The sequence below is a fragment of the Loxodonta africana genome, chromosome 9 (genome assembly GCF_030014295.1).
Source record: "Loxodonta africana isolate mLoxAfr1 chromosome 9, mLoxAfr1.hap2, whole genome shotgun sequence".
NCBI lineage: Eukaryota > Metazoa > Chordata > Mammalia > Proboscidea > Elephantidae > Loxodonta > Loxodonta africana.
In genome coordinates this window covers 47,968,083-47,994,115 of record NC_087350.1, presented here as the reverse complement: position 1 = coordinate 47,994,115, position 26,033 = coordinate 47,968,083, and the positions used below count along the sequence as shown (strand labels likewise).

The 26,033-nt window shown below is 43.1% G+C and overlaps 1 protein-coding gene across 9 annotated transcripts; it reads left to right on the top strand.

Annotated features, from left to right (window-relative positions):
• Positions 1-5,671: 5,671 nt before the first annotated feature.
• Positions 5,672-26,033, top strand: ZNF79 (zinc finger protein 79). Of its 9 annotated transcripts, none has more exons than XM_010587613.3 (6): positions 5,672-6,052; positions 6,344-6,463; positions 12,373-12,461; positions 16,126-16,252; positions 17,032-17,124; positions 24,700-26,033. In XM_010587613.3, exons 1-6 carry the CDS (start codon positions 6,037-6,039, stop codon positions 25,869-25,871), a joined length of 1,617 nt encoding a protein of 538 aa, XP_010585915.1. In that variant the 5' UTR covers positions 5,672-6,036; the 3' UTR covers positions 25,872-26,033. The 9 variants fall into 9 exon arrangements, with proteins under 9 accessions (XP_010585915.1, XP_003407767.1, XP_064147470.1 ...); XM_064291406.1 differs by lacking the exon at positions 5,672-6,052 and adding an exon at positions 12,577-12,629 and having other exon boundaries at positions 6,441-6,463; XM_064291403.1 differs by lacking the exon at positions 5,672-6,052 and adding an exon at positions 12,577-12,629 and having other exon boundaries at positions 6,441-6,463; positions 13,062-16,252.

The following is a 26,033-nucleotide window of genomic DNA, read 5'->3' as shown; positions in this document are numbered from 1 at the left end:
TCAGGCCACAACCTTTCTATGTGAGCCCCAGTTTGAGAACGGTGTGTTCCTATCTCTTCTGTAGGTAAGGCCCTCCTGTGCCTTGTAGAGAACATTCTGTGGGTTTACTTTCTCATAGTCAGCCAAGCCTACCCCTAGCACTCAGAGGTCATTTCTGACTCCTTCCTTAGACTCCATTCCCTGGGTCATTAGTCATCAATCTTGTTGAATTTCAAAAAAAGAAAAAAAGTGTCTATTTTTTCTGTTAATTTTAATGGAGCCAGAAGTCTTTCTAAATTATTTTTATTATCCACCGTATAAGTAAATATGTGTTTGTTGGAAAACTTGAAAACACAGATGTATTAAACAATTATTTTTATAGCTAGGCACTGTCTTAAGCACTTTACAAATATTAGTTTATTTGGGTATATTATTCACAGCTGTTCCTTTCCAGAAATAGCCTGTTAAAAATTTCGTTCTATCCTGAAAGATCTCTTTCCCAGCATATGCTTTACTGCATCACCACACTGAGGTGGGGCCATGCTGCTGCTTCAATGGTCTGCTTCATCCACTTCCCAGGTACTGCAACCACCCTCCTCCACTCCCCAGCATGTGCACACCTTGGCATCTTGAGGCATGTAATGAGAGGAGATTGCCGGGGCATGTTTGGGAGGGAGTGGAAGTGCGGTGTGGTACAGAGAATAATGGTGGCAAAGCAGGACTCCAGGCTCAGTTTCCAGAAGATTCTGCAGCAGCTGCTCTGATTTCAGAAAAATGTGCTCAGCAACACACAGGGCCCTGGAGAGTCTTCAACTTGGGCAAAATCCAAGTTCTTTGAGGCCTTCCAGAAGCGGGGTCATGACTGTGAAGGAACAGGGTTCCGTGTAGATAACTGCATATCTACTTTACCATTCTTCATGCCTGCATAGTGGTCATTGATTGGGTGGAGAACCACACTGCTTTTCTTGTATCTCAATGCAGCGATAGTAGTAGTAGCAGCAAGTTTTCAAACATCTTTTTTTTTTCTATTTTCCAGACTTGTAATATATTTCTGCATGCTTATTGTAAAACATCTAGCAACAAAAGTAAATGGCGAAAACGTTCCCAACACTCGTTAATCCCACTCCCCGAAGTAAAGGCACTGCAATGATGTATTTTGGACTTTTTTCTGTGAGGATAGTTTGTTCTGAAGCCTTTTTTCACACAATATGTATGTCTCGATCACCTTCCTGTGTCCGTGCGTACAGATCGTGCTGGTTAATCTTATATGTCACCTTAGCTAGGCTGTGGTGCCTCGTCGTTTGGTCAAACACTACATGCTGATCTGAACGTATTCTGTTGATGTGATAACATGTATAATCAGTCGACTCTAAAGAAGATGACTCTCCATAAGGTGGCTGGCCATCAGTTCAATCGCTTGATGGCCGTGAGAGCAAAAGCTGAGGTTTCCAAAAGGAGAAGGATTCTGCCTCAAGACTGTAACATAGATACCCTGCCCGAGTTTCCCAGCCTGCCTGGCCTATGGATTTTGGACTTGGCAGTCCCCAGAATTATATGAGCCAATTCCTTAATTTGTTCTCAAACATTATTGTGGTGCAGTGAAGTGTTTTAATATGGCCCTTCTAGCCATGGTCTTGTGACTCCCACAAAATGATTGGGTGTGACTATGCAAATATGGTGCTTGTGGCCCTACAAGGGGATTGGACAGCTTGCTAATAATGCAGTAAGGTGCATGAAACCCTTATAGGGGATTGGTCAGTTTTGCCATCCAGCTTGGTTTACAGGGAGTCAATCCCACAGGCTAAAAAGGGGTCTCATTACCATCAAGAAAAGCCAGGAGCAAGTTTCTTCTGGACCCAGGGTCGCTGCACTGAGAACCTCCTTGACCCAGGAGATAGAGCTGTACAACTGAAGACGGTGCAAGACAGCAGCAGCACGATACTGGCAGGCTAGGCTCGCCGACCTACCGAGCGAGAGAGCTGAGCACCTCCGGGCAGGTTTCCTGGTGGAGTGGAGTGCATCTAGGCACTTATCAATGAAGCTAAAGAGCTTTGTAACACTTGTCTGAGCAGGGTAGAGGCCAGGGCTGAGAGGAGCCTGTCCTTAGGGGGCTGAGAGGGAGCATGCATGGCAGAGAGAAGGGGCTGCTTGTTTGCATGGCCAAGAGGAGTTGAGAGAGCTGTCCTGCATTGAAGGAAAGGGATGTGTTCTCCACTTCGGGGGAGCCTGCTAGGCTTTGCCTACATGCTTCCTGATCCTGAGTTGTAGCCTGTTGATCCTGACCATGAGTTATGTCTGTTACTTCCCGAATAAACCACATAAACATGAGTATAGTCTGTGTGTTCTGTGTGGCCACTGCAAGGAAACTACCAAAGTCAGCAGAGAAGCAGACAGCGTCATGGGAGGGATGGCTGGTGTCAGAATTGGTGAAAAGTTTGAAAAGTGGAGGTATCCCTGACCTCCACCTCATAGGAGTTAGCCTTAGGCTTCTGATGGTGATTATTCTTCCCCCTCATGAAGTTAAGGCCTCTGACACCATACCATTTTTACAATTTTAGATAGATACATGTATATAATCTCCCGTTGGTTCTGTTTCTCTGAAGAATCCTGACTAATACATAGATTTACCACCAAATAAAAATTTAACTCAGGTGATCAGACCATGACTTTTTTGAGTCTCAACTTGATAGGGTGGATTCCAGTCTTTTCTTTGTTTTTTATAAGAATTAAACTTTTTTTAAACCTGAGAAACATTATTGTAACATGTACTTTTTTTTTTAACAAACTGGTACAGAATAGAATTAATGAAAAGTAAAAGTCCTCACCCCACTTTCAAGTATACAGGGAAACCACACTTAACAGTTTCTGATTGTAGTTTTCATGACGATCGCCCTTTTAACAAAAGCGATCAGTTTTGATGGACTTTCTTGGTCCTCCACTGCATAAGAAACATTAGAGCCTCTGTGCCACCCTCACTCCATCTCCCTCTCAGTTCTATTTTTACTTTGTCAAGATGTAGAATATCCACATTTTATATATTCATATATATGTATGTATAAACATGGAGCCCTGGTGGCACAGTGGTAAAGTGTTTGGCTACTAACCAAAAGGTCGGCAGTTTGAATCCACCAGTTGCTCCTTGGAAACTCTATGGGGCAGTTCTACTCGGTCCTATAGGATCGCTATGAGTCGGAATCAACTTGACAGCAGTAGGTATATATACACATATATACATGCATACATACATGGGCGTATGTATATACACACACACACACATATACACATATATGTATATATATATATACACACACACCACCTCGTGGGGTGGTCCTGAGGATGACGGGAGATAATTGTGCAAAGCACTTAGAACTGAGGGTGGCGTTAAAGAAGTGCTCAATTAACGTTAGCTGTTGTCATAGGTGAGGGTGCTAGGTTGTGGTGGATGGGGAGCGGCAGGCAAGGCCAGGTTTGAGGCTCAAGAGCTGCCTCATAAAGAAGGGGACATTTTAAATAAATGTTTTTCTCCTTGCGTGTTATTCCTACCCTGCTCCCTCAGCAACTGCTCCCCATGGCACCTTCTGATCGCTACCAGCACCCACTTACAGCAGATGACTTGTGGGCCCATACACTCTATACCCACCCATCTCTATAGAGCTCCCCTAATGCAGTGATAGGAGCCCTGGTAGTGCAGTAGTTAAGCACTTGGCTGCTAACCAAAAGGTCAGAGGTTGGAACCCACCAGCCACTCCAAAGGAGAAAGACGTGGTAGTCTGCTTCCGTAAAGATTTACAGCCTCAGAAACCCTGTGGGGTAGTTCTACTCTCTCCTACAGCATTGCTACGAGTCAGAAAGACTCTGTGATGGCAGGTTTTTTAAGCCCCCTTAGGGTCTTCCCATGAGAGCCCAAAATACTTCAGTGTCCAAGAGCCAGTCCCAGCTGACAGTCCTGTACCTGCCCATGGAGCCCAGTACAGCACCATCAGGCCCATGAAAACAGGCAGGATAGAACATCCAAGAGGACAGTGCAGCAGAAGCTGTGCTTTACCCCACCCAGGGGAGAAATCTGCCCTGCCCACTGACACCCACCACCACTCTCTCTAACCCTTCACCCTCTACTCCCCTGCCCCCGCCCCCCCCCTTTCCCTCTACCATAACTTCCAGGAGAATCAGTCTGCGATCTTAAGCGAGGGTGCCTTGACGCCATCCAGTGGTCATGGGCAAGATTGCATCTGCTGGAGAGTGAAGCACTCTGTTGCCTCCTAGTGGAATCCCAAAACTAAGGCAAGAAACTGTGCCACTGCCTTGTAGCCATTATGGGATTAGCATCAACTGGGCCTTGTGACCTGGGCAGGATTACACTGCCTCACCTCTTGTCCATGTCAGGGTAGAGTGACTGATGATTATGGCTTTAAAGTTCATCCCACCTGCTCAGGCAGAACAAGATCAGGAGAAGGGAGTGAGGGAGGTCTGGGCTTCCCGCTTGGTTTCTGGATGGTTTTGCTTCTCTTTTTCTTCCTACTCCCTCACAGACCACACTCTCAGACGCCATTTCCCAACCTGCTGCCAACACAACCACAAATGAGCATACTCTGAATGTCCAACTGCAGTAATATTACTACTCTGAACATGATTGTTTTATTCTGAGTATTAACTCAAGGTTAAACATAAGACCCTTAAGTGTAAGATGTTAAATGGTAGGCAGTACCAAATCACTTGCTGGCACACACACACTTGAGTGGTGCAACATTTACGTTTATGCTCCTTCAACAAGCTAAGCAGGAGGGAGAAACCGGGAGGAGCATGTGGCATTAGGACACAGCCTGTATGTTTCCCACGGCTACTGTAAAAAATTACCGCATACTATGTGGCTCAGAACAAAATGTTATTGCCTCAGAGTTCTGGGGGCGAGAAGTCAGAATTTAGGGTGTCAGCAGAGCCATGCCCTCTCTGAGGCTCTAGCGAATGATCCTTTCTTGTCTCTTCCAGCTTCTGGTAGCCCCAGGTGTTACCTGGTTTGTGGCTGCATAATTCAAATCTCTACCTCGTCTTCACATAGCCAGTTTCCCTGTGAGTCTCTGTGTATCTTCTCTTTGTATAAGAACATCACTCAGACTGAATTAGGCCCACCCTAATCCAATATGACTTCATGTTAATTTTATCTGCAAAGGCCCTTTTTCCAAATAAGGTCTCATTCTCAGGGGGTTAGGGTTTACACACATCTTTTGGGGGGACACAAATTAACCTGTAATGCAACCTTATCAGGAATGATCATTTTCTCTCCGCGTCAGCGCCCCTGAGCCTAGCCGCAGAGAGACGATCCCTGCGACCCACGGACAGAAGAACAAAGACACAGCCAACTACTTAAGCAGCCAGGTCCAGTACAGGTCTACGGCTGCGCAGTCGGAGCACTAAAACCACTGTTCCCAGGATCCTTCCTGGCAAAGTAGCTTCCCGTCGCAGAAGCCCCAGCCATTGGATTCCGGTGGACCTAGAAGACACCTGCAACAAAGCATAATGGGAAACATCTGGCGGCAAGAACAGGAGGAAGCCTCTGTGCGAAGTACCATCCAGGAGAGCGTGCGCGTCACAAACCTGCTGTCGGGAGAGAAAAGCACTTTGACCAAGAACCAGCCTGGCAGAGACTTCTGGGAAATGGAGTCATGTGACGGCGATGAGGCAGGTGCGCATGAACGGAAATGTCGTTTTTGAGGTGCGACCCCTGTGGCGCCAGAGAGGTCCCGCAGTTTCCGAGCCGTCGCCTGTCACCGGTGACTTCCTCGGGAAACCGGGCAGCAGCTTTTCGCCCGGCTTTCTGTTTGAGGCCGAGCCGGTGGGTGCGCCACGGGCTTCCGAGCCGACGACTGGCTGTGGCTGAGGACACAGAGCGAACGACGGGGCTGGAGCTGCCAGGGTCTAGTACGGCGGGCACGGACCCGGCCTCTGAGGGGAGAGGCGGGGGAGGAAGAGGCGTCCCGCAGAGTCGGGGCTGAGGCTGCTGCGGAGCGACGCTGACGCTCAGAGGACTGCTCGGAGGCGGCGGCGCTAGGTGGGACCCAAATGCTGGAGGAAGGAGGTGAGGAGCGGTGGAGGGAGCAGCTTGCAGGAGATCGGACTTCTTGTTTAAGCTTGCCCACCAATAATGTTGTGTGACCCAGACCAGAACTCTGCGGGGACATTCTTTTTTTGAATAAGGAGTTCCAGGGTTAAAAAAAAAAAAAAAAGTCAAGACGTCAGGCCTGGGGTATCCTTCCCCTTATCCGGATCTGCCCGATGGAACGATGGTATTAGAGATTACGGAGAAGTGGGCCCTGGAAAGGAAAACAGGACGTACCCAGGGTCACCTCTGTTGCTTCTCTCTTTCCAGCCCTTGAAGCAGCCAGGGATATCGGAACAGGAGCCCGTTGGCTCCTCCTGAGTTTGAGGGCGGGGCCAGCCAGTTATACTGTGAAGTCCTGGAGGCTTCAAGGGATTTGTAATCTGAGAGGTACGTCTAGGTCTTTTCTGTTTCTTCATGGAGGAAAGGACACAATATAATCAACCACCTTGTTTATCTTCAAGAATTGTAAGCATCAAATAAAATAACGTTTTTTCAGACACCTTGAACACTGCTACAGAACAGAACAAATGTGTATGTAGTCTTAACCACCAAGGCCTGTACCATCCTCCCCTAGATCAAGAAGCCTCTGTATTTGGTCTGTCACTTTTCAAGTGCAGTTTCACATCCAGCATTTCCTGTTGTCTTCCCCAGAGATCTGGAAAGCAGGTTGAATGGTTACCATTTCCACCATACTACAAAAAAGAAAATACAGTGGAGTTAGGTACAATCCAGAACATAAGGTCTGTGCTAAGACCAGTATCCAGATAGATTGCTTCTTTTTCTGAGGACTACATTACCTCTACGATTTTTTTGTTTAGATATAATTTATATACCACTCACCTTTCTAAAGTGTACTTACTGTTCAGTGGTTTTTAGCATATTCACAAAGTCGTGCAACCGTCACCACTGTTTAACTCCAGAACATTTGTATCACACCAAAAAGAAACGCCATACCCGTTAGTAGTTACTCCCCATTCCCTCTTACCCCAGCCCCTGACAACCACTACTGTACTTTTTTCTCTATGAATTTGCCTATCTTGGATATTTCATACAAATGTTGTTGTTAGGTGCTGTCGAGTCATAGCGACCCTACATACAACAGAACAAAACACTGCCGGTCCTGTGCCATCCTCACAATTGTTGCTGTTTCAGCCCTTTGTTGCAGCCACTGTGTCAGTCCATCCTGTCGAGGATCTTCCTGTTTTTCACTGATCCTCTACCTTACCAAGCATTATGTCCTTCTCCAGGGACTGGTCCCTCCTGATAACATGTCCAAAGTATGTGAGACAAAGTCTCACCATCCTTGCTTGAAGGAGCACTCTGGCTATACTTCGTCCAGGATAGACTTGTTCATTCTTCTGGCAGTCCATGGTATATTCAATATTCTTTGCCAGCACCGTAGTTCAAAGGTGTCAATTCTTTGGTTTTCTTTATTCATTGTCCAGCTTTCTCATGCATATGAGGTGATTGGAAATACCATGGCTTGGGTCAGGAGCACCTTAGTCCTCAAAGTGACATCTTTATTTTTCAACACTTTAAAGAGAGGTCTTTTGCAGCAAATTTGCCAAATGCAATACATCATTTGATTTCTTGACTACTGCTTCCATTGGTGTTGATTTATGGATCCAAGCAAAATGAAATTCCTGACAACTTCAGTATTTTCACCATTTATCATGATGTCACTTATTGTTCCGGTTGTGAGGCTTCTTGTTTTCTTTATGTTGAGGTGTAGTCCATACTGAAGGCAGTAGTCTTTCATCTTCATCAGTAAGTGCTTCAAGTCCTCTTCGCTTTTAGCAGGAAAGGTTGTGTCATCTGCATATCGCAGGTCGTTAATGAATCTTCCTCCAATCCTGATTCTGTGTTTTTCATAGTCCAGTTTCTCAGATTATTTGCTCAGGATACAGATTGAATAAGTGTGGTGAAAGGATACAACCTTGATACACACATTTCCCAGATTTTAAACCACAATATCCCCTTGTTCTGTTAGAACGACTGCCTCTTGGCAGATAGAATCATATAATATGTAGCCTTTTGTGTTTGGCCTCTTTCCCTTAGCATCATGTTTTCAAGGTTCATCTGTGTTGACAAGGTACTTCATTCCTTTTAATAGCTGAATAATATTTCATTCTATGAATATATCTTATCTTGTTTATCCTTTTCTTAGCTGATGGGCATTTGGGTTGCTTCCACTTTTTGGCTGTTACAAATAATACTGTTACGTTGTGTGGAAAGGTTTTCATTTTTCTTGAGTATATACCAAAGAGTGGAAGTGCTGTGTCATATGGTGTCTTAGTTATCTAATGCTGCTGTAACAGAAATACCATAAGTGGATGGCTTCAACAAACAGAAGTTTATTCTCTCACAGTCTAGTAGGCTAGAAGTCTGAATTCAGGGCGTCAGCTCCAGGGGAAGGCTTTCTCTTTCTGTGGGCTCTGGAGGAAAGTCCTTGTTATCAATTTTCCCCTGGTCTAGGAGCTTCTCAGCACAGGGACCTTGGGTCCAAAGGACGCACCTTGCTCCTGGCAGTACTTTCTTAGTGGTATGAGGTCCCCCTGTCTCTCTGCTCACTTCTCTTTTATATCTCAAGAGAGATTGACTTAAGACACGACCTAATCTTATAGATTGAGTCCTGCCTTATTAACATAACTGCCTCTAATCCTGCCTCATTAACATCATAGAGGTATAACACATAGGAAAATCACATCAGGTGACAACATGGTGGGCAATCACACAATACCGGGAATCATGGCCTAGCCACGTTAACACATATTTTGGGGGGATACAGTTCAATCCATGACATATAGTAACTGTATGTTTAACTTCTTGAGGAATTATCAAAATTTTCTAAGGCAGCTGCACCATTTTACATTCCCACCAGCAAATATTAGGGTTCCAATTTCTCTACATCCTCACCAACACTTATTATTTCCCGTGTTGTTGTGTGCCATTGAGTGGATTCCAACTCATAGTGACCCTATAGTACAGAGTAGAACTGCCCCATAGGGTTTCCTAGCCTGTAATCTTTACGGAAGGAGCCCTGGTAGCGCAGTAATTAAGCACTTGGCTGGAAACCAAAAGGTTGGCTGTTCAAACCCACCAGCCACTCAGAGGGAGAAGGATGTGACAGCCTGCTTCTGTAAAGATTATAGCCTAGGAGACCCTATGGGGCAGTTCTCTTCTGTCCTGTAGGGTTGCTATGAGTCAGAATCAACTCAACAGCAATGGGTTTGGTTTTTTGGGTTTAGTCCTTACAGGAGCAGATCTCCAGGTCTTTTCTTTCATGTAGCCGCTAGTGGGTTCGAACCACAGACCTTTCACTTAACAGCCAAATGCTTAACCATTACACCACCAGGGCTCCTTTATAGCCATCTTAATGGGTATGTAATGGTATCTCATTGTGATTTCAATTTGCGTTTCCCTAATGAACATCTTTTCATGTGCCTAGTGGCCATTTGTATATCTTTGGAGAAATGTCTATTCAGATCCTTTGTCAATTCTTTACTTGGGTTATTTGTCTTTTTTGGTTGAATTGTAAGAGTTCTTCATATATTCTGGGTACTAAGACAAGATATATAATTTGCAAGTTATATGTATAAGATATGATTGTATATATTATATATATACACAGTAAAACCTGCAAAAGCTGGAACCTGTGTAAGGTGGGAACCTGTCTAAGAAGGAAAATTCAAATATTTTCCACTAAAACAAGGGATAGAAAAGTGGTAAGACTGCATCCTGTCAAAGGCAGAAAACTGGCAAGACCTGGAAAAACAAGGCACTCCCATCAAGTTCTGGCCTTCATAGGTTTCACTGTATTTTATATAAAAACCAAAACCAAACGCACTGCCGTCGAGTCGATTCTGACTCATAGCGACCCTATAGGACAGAGAACTGCACCATAGAGTTTCCAGGGAGCACCTGGCAGATTTGAACTGCTGACCTTTTGGTTAGCAGCCGTAGCACTTAACCACTACACCACCAGGGTTTCTGTATTTTATATATATATGTATACATATATACATATATATGTGTGTGTGTATAATTTGCAAATATTTTCTCTTACTCAGTGGTTATCTTTTCACCTTCTTGATAGTGTCCTTTGAAGCACAAAGTTTTTAATTGATGAAATCCAGTTTTTCTTTTTGTTGCTTGTACTTTTGGTGTCATATCTAAGAAACCGTTACCTAATCTGAGGTCATGAAGATTTATTCCTGTTTTCTTCTAATAGCTTTAGTTCTTACATATAGGTCTCTAACCCATTTTGAAGTAATTTTTGCATTGGTATGAGGTGTGCATCCAACTTCATTCGTTTGCCCGTGGATATCTAGTTGTCCTAGCACACTATTTGTTGAAAAGATTATTGTTGTCCCACTGAAACTCTTGGCACCTTGGGTGAAAATCAGCTGACCATAAGTGTATGGGTTTATTTCTGGACTTTCAACTCTCTTCCATTGATCTGTATGTCTGTCCTTATGCCAGTAACACTGTTTTGATTACTGTTGGTTTGTAGAAACCTTTCAAATAGGGAAGTGTAAGTCCTTCAACTTTGTTCTTTAAATAAAAAATAAAATAAAATTTTTTTTGCTCTTCTGACTCTCTTGCATAGTGGAGCCCTGGTGGGATAGTGGTTAAGAGTGTGGCTGCTAGCCAAAGGTTCAGCAGTTCAAATCCATCAGGCGCTCCTTGGAAACTCTATGGGGCAGTTCTACTCTGTCCTGTAGGGTTGCTATGAGTCAGAATTGACTCGATAGCAACAGTTTGGTGCATATCCATATGAATTTTAGCATTAGCTCATAGTCTCTGCAAAACCAACTGAGATTTTGGTGGGGATCGCATTGAGTCTCTAGATCAATTTGGGAAGTGCGGGCATCTCAACAATATTGTCTTTCAACCCATTTCCATTTAATTAGGTCTTCCGTAATTTCAACAGTGTTTTGTAGTTTTCAGTGTACAAGTCTTGCAGGTCGTCTGTTAAATTTATTTTTAGGTATATCATTCTTTTAATTGCTATTGTGAATAGAACTGTTTTCATGTAAATGGAAATATTTTCTTGTAAATGGAATTTCTCTTTTGGATCGTCCACTGCTAGTGTATAGAAATACAATTGATTTTTTGTGTCCTGCAACCTTGCTGAACTCATTTATTAGAGCTTTTCTGGCTCCTTGAGGTTTTCTACATACAAGATCAGGTCATCTAAAAGAGAGACAGCTTTACTTCTTCCTTTCCAATTGTCTTTTTCTTGCCTAATTGCCCTGGCTAGAACCTCCAGTATAATGTTGAATTGAAGTGGTAAGAGCAGACATCCTGGTCTTGTTCCTGATCTTAGGGGGAAAGCTTTCATTGAGTATGATGTTAGCTGTGGGTTTTTCATAGATGACATTTATGTAGTTGAGGATATTCTCTTTCTAGTTTGTTGAGTGTTTTTAATCATGAAAGGATGTTGGGTTTTATCAAATGCTTTTTCTTTGTCTACTGAGATGATCATTTGGTTGTTTTCCCTTAATTAATATAGACCAAAAAAAACTGGTTGCCATCGCATTGATTCTGACTCCTAGCAGCCCTATCGGACAGAGTAGAACTGCCCCATAGCATTTCCAAGAAGTGCCTGGTGGATTCAAACTGTTGACCTTTTGGATAGCAGCTGTAGCTCTTAACCACTGCACCACCAGGGTTCCCTCTATTAACATAGCGTACTATATTGATTAGTTTTCGTATACTGAGCCAATTTTGCATTTCTGGGATGAATTCTACTTGGGCATAACCTCTTGTTTTGATTAAGCAAATGTCTTAAACTTGTAGAGCCACTTTCTTCAGAGAACTGTTATTACAAATAATAGGTAATTTTTATAAACTATGTGCTAAACATTATGCCAATTGCTTTATCTGCATTTTCTTTTAATCTTCACACTAAACCTACAAGGGTTTCTTATCTCCATTTTACAGATGAGAAAAATGAGATTTAGGGAGGTTATATAATTTGCCAAAGGGCACACTGCTAGTAAGTGGTGGATTCAGGATACTTGAGAGTCCATTAAGCGCTAACGCTTCCTTACACCTGAGTGAGTTGATGAAATTTCTAAAGGAAGAGGAATGGGAAATTTTACATGGGCCTTCTGCCCTTGATCACAGAAATGTTGCATCTTCCACAGTCACATGGTTATCTGTGAATTTAGCCTGAGTGTCCTGGAACCTGCTGTGATATACATCCGTTGAACCTCCTCTTCGTAGTGAGAATTGTTGACAGAGTAAGCTGCAAACTTTTATGCCTTGTTGGTTTCTTTCTCTTTCTTCAGTGCTGTCTTCTCCTGACCCTACCCTTCCCCAAGAGGAAAGCACAGGAGAGGAAGGAATGGCTGCTGATCTCCTCACAGCTGGGCCCCAGGTGAGTTGGAAATTTACTCTGAGAGACAGCCTTTTTTTTCCCCTCAATATTAATTGTAGGGTTTCTTTTTTTTTTTTTTTCCCTAATTAACAAAAGCAATTCATGTCCATTGCAGAAAACCTGGAAACTATAGAAAACACAAAGAGATAACATTTAACATTTTGATTGGTATCCTTTTACTTATATTCTTTCTTCTCCCCAGATGAATTTGTCCTGCTTTATAACTTCCTTTTTATTTCCACTTAGAAGAATTAGATGAACATGTCCCCATTTCATTAAGAATAGCCTACAAAATCCTCTCCAGTGGCTGCATTCTGTTCGACTGCACAGTCCCTCTGTGAGGGCAGAACTGTCTTCTCCCCTGTTTTATTGACTGGACTAGGTTGTAGTCTATTTTCATTTTTTAAGAGTCTACTCTTAGATTTTCTCATCAATACTACTCTTATTAATACATTTTATTAGTTTTTTGCTTCAGCTTTCCTCAGATTTATCTTAAAATTTAGTGTTTAATCTTTTGAGTGGACTCTTCAACTCATTTATTTACATCCTTTCTTGTTTATATTGAAAGTGTTTAGTTGTGGATTTTATTTTTTTATATAGACCAAAATTATGATTTTGATTTCCTTGCCCATTTGGTTGGTCTGTGCTCCATGAGGACAAAGTCCATATCTCTTATCAACACAGAATACCCAGGTATAGTCCGATTGCGGGGCATAGGGCTTGGTAGCTCTGTGAGCTCAACCTTCTTAGGTAAGTTACTCAGCTCTTCCATATTTTTATCTATTTGTTTATTTTCTGACTAGTTGATCTCTTGTTCATTGAATTACTCAGGCATCTCTGACAGCAGTAACTTTTTCCTCATATTTCTTACAGTTATTTATTGTTTATGACATATCTTTATATGGATTTTACTCTCTTGGTTATTATAAAGTAACCCTATTGTTTTAAATGTTTCATAGTTTCTTTTAAAAAGACCCTCTTTTTCCCAAGTATTTCTTAGTGTGAAAGGTTGATTGGAAAGGCAAGGTAGAATTAGAGTCAGGGATTCATTACAATTTGGGGAAATACAGCTGGCTTAAAACGAGGCAGAAGTGGGGGTGATGGAGAAAGTTGGTTGAATTCTAGTGATAGTACGGAGGAAGAATCAGTAGGCAATTGATCTGGGGAAGCTTAGGGAAGGGGAGGATAACACCCAAATTTCTGGCTTGGCCAACTAGGTGAATGGAGGTACAACTTCCTGAGCTAGAACTAGACAAGGGAAAGCAGGTCTGCAGGAGAAGATGGGTTTCCCTATTGCTTTTGTTGAATTTGAGGTTCCTGTGAGACCTGGCCAGGAGATAATTACTGCCTTATGCTAATGAGTTAATAACTAATCTTGTTGTCTTAGATATCTAGTGCTGCTATAACGGATACTACAAGTGGATGGCTTTAACAAAGAGAAATTTATTTTCTCACAGTCTAGTAGGTTACAAGTCCAAATTCAGGATGTCAGCTCCAGGGGAAGGGCTGTGTTACAATCCCACCCTAATCCTCTCAACGTAAAATTACAATCACAAAATGGAGGACAACCGTATAATACTGGGACTCATGGCCTAACCAAGTTGATAACACACATTTTTGGGGGGATATAATTCAATCCATGTTACTTGTGATGAGTCTCTCTCCTTTCCACCTGCCTGTTTCCACTCCAGGTACCTAGCGCAGGGACATTGAATGGAGTATGTGCTCATCTGTTGTATGAACAGCTTCTGCTGACACCTATGAGCTTTATGGTTCCTGCTGTCTCCTGAACTCCAGACCCATGTTTTCAGATGTTACAGAATACCTGCAGCAACCTGGAACTCAGTGGGCCCAAAAACAAACTGATTACTTTGCGAACAGGTCTCCTTTTCCCATGTTTCTTCTCTTAGTTGTTGACATCGCTGTATACCTGATTTTCCAAGCAAGAAACATCTTTGATTCATTCTCAGGTTTCTTGAAAAATCCATTGCCAACCATGCATCTACACCCCGTTGGAACAGGTCTTCTCTCAACTCGACACTGACTGTTAAAGATCTTAACTTCCTCTCCCCACATCCGTTTCAAGGCCCATCTTTTAAGGCCTCCCTGTTGTCCGTGGGATAAAAGCACCATGTTTATCAAGTCATTTGAGTCTTTTTACATTCTGACTTCAACCAACCTTTCTAGGCCCTTCAGTCCCTCATCCCTTCATTCTCACTGCCTAGACCACCTGCCATTTGCTGAATACACAAGGGCTTTCTTCCTTCAGTGCTTTTGCTTATGGTGCCTCCCCCACCTTGGATAGCCTTCACTTGGCCCGTGTCTGAGTCACCTACTGCTGCTATAACAGAAATACCACAAGTGGATGGCTTTAACAAAGAGAAATTTGTTTTCTCATAGTCTAGTAGGCTAGATGTCCAGATTCAGGGCATCAGCTCTAGGGAAAGGCTTTCTGTCTCTGTCGGCTCTGGAGAAATGTCCTTGTTATCAGTCTTCCTGTGGACTAGGAGATTCTCTGTACAGGAACCCCAGGTCCAAAGGTAGCACTCTGCTCCCAGCACTGCTTTCTTGGTGGTATGAGGTCCCCACTTTCTGCTTGCTTCCCCTTCCCTTTTATCTCTTGTGAGATAAAAGGTGGTACAGATCACACTCCAGGGAAACTTCCTTTACATTGGATCAGAGCTGTGACCTTAGTAAGGGTGTTACAGTCCCACCCTAATCCTCTTTAACATAAACTTACAATCACAAAATAGAGGACAACCACACAATACTGGGAATCATGGCCTAACCAAGTTGACACATTTTTGGGGACACAATTCAATCTGTGACAGTCCATCAGGGCAACCTTCTTCAGGGTCAGTTCAGCGATTGCCGTCTCTCCCTGCTCTTTCCTAATTGTCCACCCTCCTCTCCCTCTTCCAGGATTCCTCTTCTGTTTGACACATATGATTCCAGGCGTTGCTTACATCCCTGGCTCTCTTGCTGTACAGTGTGATATCCGAGTTCACAGGAATCTTTGTTAAATGTTCTGAAAATTCACTTTTCACATTTTTTTTTTTTTGCTAATTTGTACTCACACATTCTAATTTTTCTCCCTCTGTTGGCTCTTGGAAGGAGCCCTGGTGGTGCAGTGGTTAAAGCACTCAGCTGCTAACTGAAAGGTCAGCGGTTCAAACCCACCAGCGGCTCCACAGGAGAAAGATGTGGCAATCTGCTCTTGTAAAGATTACAGCCTTGGAAACCCTACGGGGGAGTTCTGGTGTCCTATAGAGTTGCTATGAGTCAGAATTGACTCGACAGCAACAGGTTTGGTTTTTCTTTTTTTAATGGGCTTTTTAATTGTGAAGTACCTGTTCGTTTCTGCTCAATTATTTCTCATATATATTTTCTATCTATCTATATATGAAGTCTATCAAAATTATAAATGTGTAAAGACAAGAGACTACGTTTTATTTACTTTTTTGCATCACAGTCCAGTAGAGTCTAGGCACTTAGAAAGTGATCAACAAATGCTTTTCTTGAACTACCCAGAGCCTTGAATCCTTTCAAAGACCCTTTCTAAGCCTGCCATCCATCTCCCCTAGAGTTGCCAACCTCCCTATCCCCCTTGCCTCCATCCCAGATCCTGAGGCCTGGGTGAGCTGGGGTATGCTTGTTGTTTCAGGGCTCCATATTCTTCAGCAGTGTGACTGTAGCTTTTACCCAAGAGGGCTGGAGACACCCAGTCCCTGCTCCGAGGGACAGGTACAAGGAGAGGATACCAGAAAAGTCCAGGAACCTGGTCCTACTTGGTAAGAAACCCATTTTCTTAAGATTTGAAATCTGTTGGTTGCTACTTTACTCAATTCTGGCACTTTCCAAAGTGCTTACCTTACCTTACCCATTGCCATCGAGTTGATTCTGACTCATAGTGACCCTGTAGGACAGTGTAGAACTGCCCCATAGGATTTCCAAGGCCGTAATCTTTACAGAAGCAGACTACCACATCTTTCTCCTACAGAGCAGCTGGTAGGTTTGAACTGCAAACCTTTCAGTTAGCAGCCCAGCAGTTTACCACTGCGCCAGGGCTCTTTTCCAAAGTGCTCAGTCACCTCTAATTGCTCTGATGCACCAGAGGGATTGTGCTCATTCCTCCTTGTTCCCCAGCGGAAGCTCTGTGCTCCCAGTTGGTAAACAGGCAGTTTCATTTTGCTCCTCCTGAGGCTGTATCGTCCCCATTCTCTTACTTCCCAGCAGGCATGGGGTAACCCTCATATAAGTTCCTCCAGACTCAGTAGGTTCCCATCTTCCTAAATAGGGTGTTTTATGGGCTTAGCTTAACTCCCTGGCTTAACCCCTTCTTGAAGTTGTGTCTTTAGCTCCTTCCAGAAATTCTTCCAAGACCTAAGAACCATGTCTGTCTTATTTACTGCTGTATCCCCTAGTGCCTGGTACCAAGTAAGTTCACAATAAATATTTGTTGAATGAATTAAATGCATGACCTGACTGGCCTGCTTCCTCTCCCCTGAGTTTTCAGTGGCTATTTATACTAGGTACAAATCTCCAAGGCCCATTTCTTCCCCTTTAATAGGACTTCCAGTCTCCCAGCCTGGCTTGAACTCCCAATTGGAACAGAGAGAAGAACCATGGATGCTGGAAGAAGGCCTAAGAAGTACCTGTCCAGGTAAGTGATTGAGCACTAAGTCAATGAGAGTCTTGGGAACAAAAGCCCCTTTGAAACACAGGTTAGCGCATTTGATGATTTTAACAACCCTATCAGGTAGATATTATTAGCCTCATTCTACAGATGAAATTGAAGCTGGAAGAGGTTAACTTACTTGTTCAAAGCCTCACAGCTGGAAAGTCGTGATGCTGGGATTTGAAGCTAGGTCTGACTCCAAAGCCCACTGCTGTTCAGTCTCTCAGGGCTGGGAGATGTCTGTGGACACATCTGATATTCCTGGCCTCTGGAAGACTGTCCTTTCTCATTGGGGGAATGAGAGTCATCTTTGCTAGCTCAGCACATGCCCTGCTTGGGCTCACCCCACTGAGAGTTTTAGGTACCTATCTTTGCCCACATCTCCAACTGACAGCTACTCCTGCCACCCTCTCTGGACCTTAACTAGATTCTGCTTCCTCTCTCTCTCTTTCTCTGCATGGCCAGGCCAGAATTTTTCAAAACTAAGAAACTTGGGTAAGAAAAAAGTAAGGGAAACCAGTTTCTGCTGTTTATTTCCTGCTACTTGCTTTCATCTAAGGTTGCTTGCTCTACTGCCACCGTCATAGCTCAGCTGTTGTATGACCTCTGTCAGCACCTCAGTACTTTCTCCCTCTGAACCCAGCCACCTTTGATGTTTTGAGAATTAAAGCATTTGAAGTAAAAATGAATTAAACCACTTTAAGATGACAAGTTTTACCTTTTTCTAAAAATGTAGCTTACTGCTTTATTTCTTCAGTTACCAATTACTGTTGCTGACAGGACAGTGGGAACAGAGCCTCTGGCTTATTTCCTGCCTGGTTCTGCTGAGCTGCCTGTTCTCCTTCCCACCTTATCATACTCGTTCTAAGCAACCTATCACATGTTACTGCAGTTGCCATTGGGGCTCCAGGGGCCATTCTTATTACTGAAATTGCCTTTAACAGGGAGCTTCACTAGTCCTGCTTCCTTCTCCCAGCAGCCCCTCCTCCCCAACATGTCCATATTTGTTCGGCAGGGTCTTTAAACCTGTGCAAAACCTCAGAGATTGGGTGCAGTATTTTTGTGGCTTGGGGATAACTGCATTTTTCTGGGGAGATTTATTCATAGTCACAGAGGGGTTCAAGATCCTAAAAAGTTTACCTCAAAAGGTTCAAATCACCATATTATTAGAAACAGAAGTTGAAAAAGGGTGTTACCACCCACTATATGTGCTCAGAGGCATTACTGAAGGGAAGTAGAAGCAACTTTGGATGTGGATACATGAAAGACATGCATTCAAGTCCTACCTTGTTACTTGTTCAGGGTAAACCATTAAATTTTGTGATCCTCTCTTTCTGTATCTGAAAAACGTGGCCAATAAAATCTTTCTTATTTTACAAACTATATGAAAAAAAGTTGTCAACTGTAGAGTGGTATTTAAGCTATACGGTAGTCAACAGAAGTCGTTTAAGGTAATTTTTAAATTAAACCTGGCTGTGAGCCGAAATGGACTTGACAGCAATGGGTTTGGTTTTTTTGGTTTTATTAGAGTAACTCAAGTACTGCTTCTGTGGTATTGCACCTCTGCTCGGAGACCCACAGAGCCTCCTGGACATCACTACTCCTCCATGGGCTAGTTTCAGGGCCTTCCATGATCCCACCCCATCACACCCTTCCCAGAATGACAGACCCAGGTCTTTAAAGCACCTTTTCCCTCACTGCTTGCTTGGGAACTTCTGTCATGGATGCTGACATTTCCTCAGGCCCAGCTGGTCTATTTGGCTCTTTCCCGTTCATTTAAGTATTCATTCAGTCAACAAATATGTATTAGCATTTGGTACATGCCTGGCACTGTTTTAGCTACAACAGAGAACAAAACGTAGTCCCTGCTTACATCCTAATGAGGAACATTAAGTACTGTCTGTGAAGAAAATGAAGCAAGGTCCTGAGGGCACAAAGCTGAGTAAAGGAGTAGAGATGGAGGGGAGAGGAGACTATTTTAGATAAAATGGATAGGAAAGACCTGAGAGCTGGAGGACGAGAGCGAGCCAGCCATGAAGACCTGGGGAGGAACATTCTGGGCCACAGCATGTGTTGAGGCCTTGAGGTGAGAATGAGCTTGGCTTGTTAGATTCAGAAGACCTCTGTGGGTAGAGCATGGTGAACAAGGAGAGCAGAAGGCAGGGGACTGACTGATCACAGGGGCATTGTAGGCCATGATAAGGTGTTCGGATTTTATTCACATAGGAAAATAGGGAGCCATTGAATTTTAAAGCAGGGAAAGGGCAATATTTGATTTGTGTTTAAAAAGGTAATTCAGCAGACGTGTGGAGAACAGACTTTCAGGGGTCAAGAGTAGAAGCAGGGAGGTCAGTTAGGAGGAGGCTGTTACAGACATTCCAGGGGGAGATTATAGTCGCTTGGTAAGGAGGGATTCAGGATGTACTTTGGTGGTAAAGCCAGTATGACTGGGTAATAGATTGAATGTGGGATGTATGGGAAAGAGAGTCATTAAGGATGACCCTAGTTTTTTGGCCTAATCAGTTGGGTAAATGGGAAAACTGACAAAGATGCTGGCTTGAAAGGGAAAAGCAGTAGTTCTGGTTTGAGTGTATCTGAGATGTCTGTTACAAGAGCCGGCACTCAGGGGAGAGGTGGGCTGAGATACAGCAATTAATGATCACCACATGGTCTTCCAAACTGCCTCTTTCTCACTGCTGCTTGTCACTTCTATTTTTTACTCAGGTGGCCTATTTTGGAGAGCCATCAAACCCATATGTGATTGAATACCAAGTTACATAGAGATGCTGTCAACCTGAAATGGGAGTCTCTAAGTGGATCATGCATTAATGTGCACCTATATGCTTTAGGATGGTTTACAAGGCAAGGTCCAAAATTAATACCAGTACCAGTAGCCACTGACTCTGACTAATGGTGACCCCATGTGTGTGTGTCAGAGTACAACGGTACTCTGTAGGGTTTTCAATGGCTGAGTTTTCAGAATTAGATCGCTGAGTCTTCTGAGGAGCCTTGGGCTGGACTCAAACCTCCAACCTTTTATGTAGCAGCTAAGCATATTAACCATTTGCACCACCCAGGAGCACACTTTTGTAACATTTACTGTGCAGCAGGAGTGGTTCTGGGTGCATCACGTCTTATTTAATCCTCACAATTCTGTGAGGGAACTACTGTAATTATTCCCCTTTCACAAATGAGAAATCCAAGGCATAGGAAGATGAAAAAATTCACTCAATGTCACGGGTAGTAAGAGGTAGAGCTGAGATTTGAACCTAGGGAGTCTGGATCAAAATTCTATGTAGAGAGATAAATAAACGGTGCCTAGAACCTCTGAAAATAAGGTAGAAAGGGAAAGAATCATTGCTTCAGGAAAATTGGGAAGAATCCCTTCAGAAAAAAATCAACTCTTGTTAAAAGCTTCTGGCTGTCCTTATAAGTCCACTTCCTTACCTGCAAGCCCCTGTATAGGTGTCTGGGACCCACAGTGGACCTGACACAGGCAAAGGCTTTATGCTTCAGTTAATGTTTTAACACATTCCAAATATTATACATTAGCTGCATTTAAAAGTTTTCTCTTAAAAGAGGTTCCTTGGAGGATTAAGAATCATTAACTCTTAAAAAAAAAAAAATTAACCATTTTCTGGTTATAAAAATAATGCCATTTTTAAAATAACTTTTTTTAACTAGTAAAAATAAGTTCATTTAAAATTTGGAAAGTACAAAAAGTAATTTAAAAAATCAAGGTTTCCTATAATCCCACCACACAAAAGTAAATCATCAACTTCTTTGTATCACAAAATACAGTAATATATCTTCCACAGCGTATTCTTTGAAAGCAATCTTGTAAATTTTATTATAAAAATAATATTGTCATTGGAGAACATTTAGAAAATACAGATATCAAAGAAAATAAAAATCGCCCGGAATCCCACAACCCAAAGACAGTACAGCTAACATTCGTGTTGTCTATCTCTCCAGTCTTTTTTCAATAAATACCTTTTTTAAAAAGGAATTATAGTGTACAGATTTCAGATGTGAAAGTATAACTTATACTTGCTGAGTAATGTCCCTTCACTGGCTTTATTTTAGCCATTTCCTTATTCAACATTTAGGTGTTTGCTTTTCATTTGACAATGATGCTGTGATCGCCTTTGTGTATACATCTTGTATGATTTCTAATTAGTTCCTTAGGATAAATTTTTAGAACTGGAATTTTTATGTCAACATTTTAAAGCTCTTGACACATACCACCTATCTTAGGCTAGGTTCTCTAAAGGAGCAAAACCAATGAAGTGTATACCGTATTTTTTACACAAATAACATCCACCTTCTGCGTTTGTTTGCTGGCTGCAGCCTCCCCCATGAGGTGTTTTTGTAAGCACACTATGCTAATATTTTTTTATAGCAACATGTGGAAGAGGATTGGCATGGTAGTACTTGTGAGGGTGCCTCGTGGAGGGAGGGCGTTCCTGGCAAACAAGTGCAGAAGATGCACGTTATTTGTGTTAAAATACGGTGTGTGTATATATAAATATATATAGAGAGAGGGATTTCTTTCAAGGAAATGGCTCATGCAGTTGGGGAGCTTGGCAAGTTCCAAATCTGTAAGGCATCAGGCTGGAGACTTCTCCTGACTCACATGGTTACAGGGGCCAATGAACCCAAAATAAGCAGATCAGACAGCAGGCTGCCAGCTCACATCCCAAGAACTGGAGGTCAGAGAGTGACAAGTTGGATGGAAGATCAGGAGAGAGAGCTTTGCCAGAACATCCATATATATTGGGTACAGGCTACATCCCCAAGGAAACTCCCCTTTCAACTGATTGGTTGTTCACATCAGATCACACAATGGAGAATGATGATTACGTAATATCATCCAAACCACTGAGAATCATGGCCTAGCCAACTGATACATAACCTTAACTATCAGTCTACCCCCTTGTCAACTTGGCACCTGTATACATCTCCATAAACCATATATAATCTCTGAATAGACAGTTTTAAAGTCATACCTAACATGATACAACTAACATGCATACAACCAAAAACACTAGTCCTGTTTACATCATATATTTTATAAGTAATGGAATAAGAGAGGGAAGAAAACACACATACACATATAATAAAACAAGGAAGAAATACTTGTAACAATTACACTCATTTCTGCAGCTGGTCACATGGTCGTAACTAGTACTTAGAACTACCTTCTTCCGCCACCCATTTCATACTCCTTTCGCCCTCGACAGGCACCTTGGCTGATCATGGTTCTTTGCCTGGTGGGATGACCCAAACCTTCATTCCTGAAGGGTCATCTGGGCCATTAGCAGTCATGTCAGAATTGGGTTGCTATAATTTTCCATTGACCTTAATCACAGAGCATGGTGTAATACTGAGAGACAACCCAAGGGATCTCCTGTATTCCAGACATACTCTTCTTTCCTCCATTAAGTAATACCAATCCAATGCCCCCTTGGTAATCAGGATCAATCACACCAGCCAATACAGTAGCTCCCTTCTTTGCCTGTTTTTCCAGAGGCATGAGAAGCCCAGAGTGGCCAAGTGGCATTCTGAACTTCCAATTCAGTGCAATCAGTGCTTTGTCTCCTGGTGCAAACATTCCTCCCTTTGGACCCACACAGCACAGGGTCGCAGGGACAGGAATCAAAGCCTTTTCAAGTGGGTCATTAGGGGTAGTAGTGATGGTGCCACTCCCATTTCCACCCCTTGATTCCTGGATGCTGATTTAGAGCATATACAGCCTCCTTGAGAACACTGCCCGAACCCTGCAATGTATTGCCACCTACCTAGCACTGTAGTGGTGTCTTTAGGAGGCCATTCCATCATTCTGTCAAGTCAGCTTCTGCAGGATGACGGGGAACATGGTAAGGCCAGTGAATTCCATGAGCATGGGCCCACTGCCGTACTTCTTCTTCTTTGAAGTGAGTTCCTTGACCTGAAGCAATGCTGTGTGGGATACTATGACGGATAAGGCATTCTGTAAGTCCCCATGGGTGGTGGTTTGGGCAGAAGCATTGCATGCAGGGAAGGCAAATCCATATCCAGAATAAAAATCTATCCCAGTAAGAACAAAATGCTGCCCTTTCCATGATGGAAGTGATCCAGTGTAATCTATCTGCTGCCAGGTTGCTGGCTGATTGTTCCCAGGAATGGTGCCCTATAGGGGACTCAGTGTTGGTTTCTGCTGCTGGCAGATGGGGCATCCAGCAATGGCTGTAGCCACATCGGCCTTGGTGAGTAGAAATCTGTGTTGTTGAGCCCATGTATAACCTCCATCCCTGCCACCATGGCCACTTTGTTCACGAGCCCATTGGCAATGACAGGAATGGCTGGGGGAAGAAGCTGATCGGTATCTATGGAATGTGTCATCCTACTCACTTGATAAAATTCTCCTCTGCCAAGGTCACCTTTTGGTAAGCATTCACATGAGACAAAGATATCTTCATTTCTTTGGCCCATTCAGAGAGGTCTATCCACCTGCCTCTTCTCTATACCTCCTTGGCACCAATTTTCCAATTTTGTTCCTTCCGAGGCCTTGACCATCTAGTCAAACCATTGGCCATAGCCCGTGAGTCAGTATACGATCGCACATCTGGCCAAGGTGACACATAACCTTAACCATCACACTACCAGATTGCCCTCTAGAACGGTTGTCCCAATTTATACATACACAATGTTTTGCCACACCCTTACCATTACTCTAGAGTTAACCATTTTTTTTTTTCAAATCTTGCTTATTTGATAGGTGAAAACGATTTATCTAACTTAGGTCATCGGCCTTTGAAACTATTTAGAATCGGTAACGAGATTGCCCCAAACCACACTGAGAATTGTGAGGATATGAGTTTTGATAGGGTGGGAACAGGCATGGGTTATCCCATAAACAAGGTAAGCATAGAGTTACTTATTAATCTGTAGTGAATAATTTCACATGGGTTTTACCACAAAGAAACTGACTACAGACTAGCAAATAAGCACAAATAAAGTCTGTGTTTACCATGCTTACTGGGTCATCCGCCCTGTCAGGGATTATAAATTTGAAAAGGGGCTTTGATTCTGTAAAAAGGTGGAGATGGGAGACAAATGCAAGCCATACCTAGAAGCACAATCTTTGATGTGAAAAAACGTGAAATTGTTCACCAGAGATCATCTGGTAAGCACAGTAAGCATCGTGTTTACCTTGCTTATGGGATAATTTGCCCCTGGGTGGAAACGGTCCCCAGAAAACAGCATAAGACCACCGGGTACCTGGCCAGGAGCAGAGAACGTCAAAGATAGGAAAGGAGTATTGCATCTGAAGTGCAGGAGGATTAGGGTAAATTTCATCCTCCCAAGTTTAGGAAAGAGGCTAATGGGTGCTCTGGCAGCTAAGACTAAAATCTCTGAAAAACAGTCTTGGTCATTCTTTTATGGGTTATACCACATGTGTAAAACAGATGATCTGGATGGAAGGAAACCTTATCTAAACCATCAAACCTGTATGCATAAGAGCTTGGCCAGAATGACAGGAATAAAGGACAACTGCTTTTCTAAAATTTTTTTCAGACTGGAAGATAATATGCAAGGAGTCACCACCAGAGCAAGACATTTCTGAAGAATCATTCCAAGACCTAAGTGTAGAAATCCCCCCTGGGAAGTCAGACCATAGGAACAGTGAATTTGGGAAGAGCTTCAACCTGAGAGCCGTCTTTTCTCCACAACAGAGAGTTCCTACAGAAGTGAGGCCCCATAAATGTGAAATACATCCAGAGAGCTTCAAGAATTCAGATATAATTAAACCTCACAGAGCAAAACCATACACATGTAATGAGTGTGGCAAAGCCTTTAGTTACTGTTCATCCCTTTCTCAACATCAGAAAAGTCACACTGGGGAAAAGCCCTATGAGTGCAATGAATGTGGGAAGGCCTTCAGCCAGAGCTCATCTCTTATTCAGCATCAGAGGATTCACACTGGAGAGAAACCTTATAAGTGCAGCGAATGTGGGAGAGCTTTCAGCCAGAATGCAAACCTCACAAAACACCAGCGAACTCACACTGGAGAAAAGCCCTATAAATGCAGTGAGTGTGAGAAAGCCTTCAGTGACTGTTCAGCCCTTGTTCAACATCAGAGAATTCACACTGGAGAAAAACCATATGAATGCAGTGACTGTGGGAAGGCCTTCCGTCATAGTGCAAATCTCACAAACCACCAAAGGACTCACACTGGGGAAAAGCCCTACAAATGCAGTGAGTGTGGGAAGGCCTTCAGTTACTGTGCAGCATTTATTCAGCACCAGAGAATTCATACAGGAGAGAAACCCTACAAGTGTAATGCATGTGAGAAGGCCTTCAGCCAGAGTGCAAACCTCACAAACCATCAGAGGACTCACACTGGAGAGAAACCCTACAAATGCAGTGAGTGTGGGAAGGCCTTCAGCCAAAGTACAAATCTTATAATCCACCAAAAAACCCACACTGGAGAAAAGCCATGTAAGTGTAATGAATGCGGAAAATTCTTCAGTGAGAGCTCAGCCCTTATCCGACATCATATAATTCATACTGGAGAAAAACCTTATGAATGTAACAAGTGTGGAAAAGCATTTAACCAGAGTTCATCCCTTAGTCAGCATCAAAGAATTCACACTGGTGTGAAACCCTACAAATGTAGTGAGTGTGGGAAGGCCTTCAGGTGTAGTTCAGCTTTCATCAGACATCAGAGACTCCATACCGCAGAGTAACTGGGAACGTGAGAAAGTGGAGAAAACCTATCAACTCATCAAAGATGAGTGGGGACCTCACAGATAAATGCAGATGGTTTGAAAACATCTGGGACATCTGACGTCCATAGGCCAGAGCCACATGCAAAATTGCCTTTAATAAATGTATCATTTTACATGGCA

Coding starts and splice junctions, on each gene's coding strand:
- ZNF79 (XM_010587613.3), top strand. Junction 6,464..12,372: donor AGGGATTTGTAATCTGAGAG/GTACGTCTAGGT, acceptor CTCTTTCTTCAG/TGCTGTCTTCTCCTGACCCT. Junction 17,125..24,699: donor CCTAAGAAGTACCTGTCCAG/GTAAGTGATTGA, acceptor AATTTTTTTCAG/ACTGGAAGATAATATGCAAG.